Raw genomic sequence first — 1,996 nt, forward strand, 5'->3', positions numbered from 1 at the left:
ATAATGATATATATTATTTCTAAACTCATTTTAAGAATATATATTAAGAATAAGACTGGACACGCTAACATGTGATAAGATTTAGGTGTGTCGAAATGTATCCGAAAATTTTTTTATTTTTTATTAAGATACGGTTAAACACAACAGACATGCATATCAGACAAATATCAATAAATGTCGTGTTCAAAATGTGTCCGATATGCGAACGGGACGACTCAACAAAATGTGGGTGCTTTATAGGTTTCGTGATGAGGATTGCATGCTATGACTACGTAACCTAAGTATTCCTACTTTCTCATTTCTTTTTATACATATCTTTTTCGTATACTTTTTTTTCGCATTATTTACTTTTGTTATAACATTGATTGATAACAAATTTATTTTTTATACCACATAAAAATATAAAAAAATATATATACAAAATAATACAAACATCATTTTTCTTTTTTTATTCTGACTTGAAAATGGAATTACAGTAGATATGGTAAAATCTAAATGTAATTACTAATTACTCAAATGTGTTTAGGACATTTATTTCTAGCACTTGCATACTGTTTCAATGAGCTTGTTAAAAAAAATTCCTTTTGAGTAATATTTTTTTTAAAGATTTTTTAAAAATATAAAATTTAAAAATATTTTTTTGTCCATTAATTATATTTCAATCATTTCATAAAATAATTTTAGTTAAAGTTTGGAATAATATAGTGAGAACAACAAAGAACAGAGCAAATGATATTCCCTCTTATAGTGGTAAGGTCCTGCAGACCAATTCTTGTTAACATTCTAAAATTACATGTAAGAACAAGCATTAAGTTTTGTAAAACATTTCCTAATTGTATCGATTTTGAGTTAAACTTCACATCGAAGCAATAATGGAGCTGTTAAATTGCATGCATAATCCAAATTCAACAATTTTATAATAAGGAAACAATCCTACACATGCCACAACAAAAACAGCCGCATTATTGTGAATGGAATTTTACTTCGTAATCTTCAATTCTTCATAGTCGTTGTTATCATACAGAAAAACTATGGATACAAACAAAATTACAAAACCACTATAAATAAGTGTTGATCACACCAAGCACTTCATCATCCAGTTATATATATAACAATGTTGTTCACTAGCTTCAAAATTGTTTCATTGATGGTTTGTGTATTTGCCATGGTGCAAACATCAATATGTGGTGATCCAGATATCCTTGGTGACTTCATAGCCCCGGCCGGTGTCCCTATTAACGGGAGCTTCTTCACCTTCACCGGCATGCGCGAATGGGTTGGACAAACCGGTTCGCCCTCATATTTTCAGTATTTGAGGGCAAGCAAGGATGAATTCCCAGCCTTGGATGGGCTGAGTGTGTCCACCATTCTCCTTGGATTCCGTCCGGGGGACGTTAGCCCCCCGCACGTGCACCCTCGCGCGTCGGAGCTGCTCCTTGTTGTTCAAGGGAGTCTTCTAGTTGGATTTGTAGACACAAATAACAAACTTTACACTAGTAGACTTCAAACTGGGGACATGTTTGTGTTCCCAAAAGGACTTATCCACTTTCAACTAAATGAAGATACCGAAAACCCTGCTTTCTCTATTTCTTCTTTGGGTAGTGCTAGTCCTGGCCTTATATTAGTTCCCAATAACTTATTTAACACCTCTGCTACCATTGATGACAGAGTTATGGCTTTGTCCTTTAAGACTAATGTTTCCACCATCCATTTATTAGAGAAAGCTCTATCAACCCCTTACAACTAAATGATGGATGGAATTTTGTAGCCTCCTCTGCCTCTTGTTACTTGTGCTTCAAGTTACCTTTCACTTCTAATGCTTTTTTTCTTTTCTTTGATTCTCCTTGTGTTATAGTTCAATAAGAAGAGTGTTGTTCTTTAAAAGGGTTGAAAGATTGTTTGATCAACCTATTTGGAATGACCTGCTGAAATAAAATGCAAGAATTCATATATTTTAATTCATATTCATTATATATGATTTGAAAGGTAGGTAGAT

The 1,996-nt window shown here is 32.9% G+C and overlaps 1 protein-coding gene across 1 annotated transcript; it reads left to right on the forward strand.

Moving 5' to 3' along the window:
- The first annotated feature begins 1,114 nt into the window (after positions 1 to 1,114).
- On the forward strand, positions 1,115 to 1,747 carry LOC127744232 (putative germin-like protein 9-2). The gene has a single exon (XM_052256510.1). It carries the CDS (start codon positions 1,115 to 1,117, stop codon positions 1,745 to 1,747), a length of 633 nt encoding a protein of 210 aa, XP_052112470.1.
- Positions 1,748 to 1,996: the final 249 nt, after the last annotated feature.

The sequence above is a fragment of the Arachis duranensis genome, unplaced genomic scaffold (genome assembly GCF_000817695.3).
Source record: "Arachis duranensis cultivar V14167 unplaced genomic scaffold, aradu.V14167.gnm2.J7QH unplaced_Scaffold_232527, whole genome shotgun sequence".
NCBI lineage: Eukaryota > Viridiplantae > Streptophyta > Magnoliopsida > Fabales > Fabaceae > Arachis > Arachis duranensis.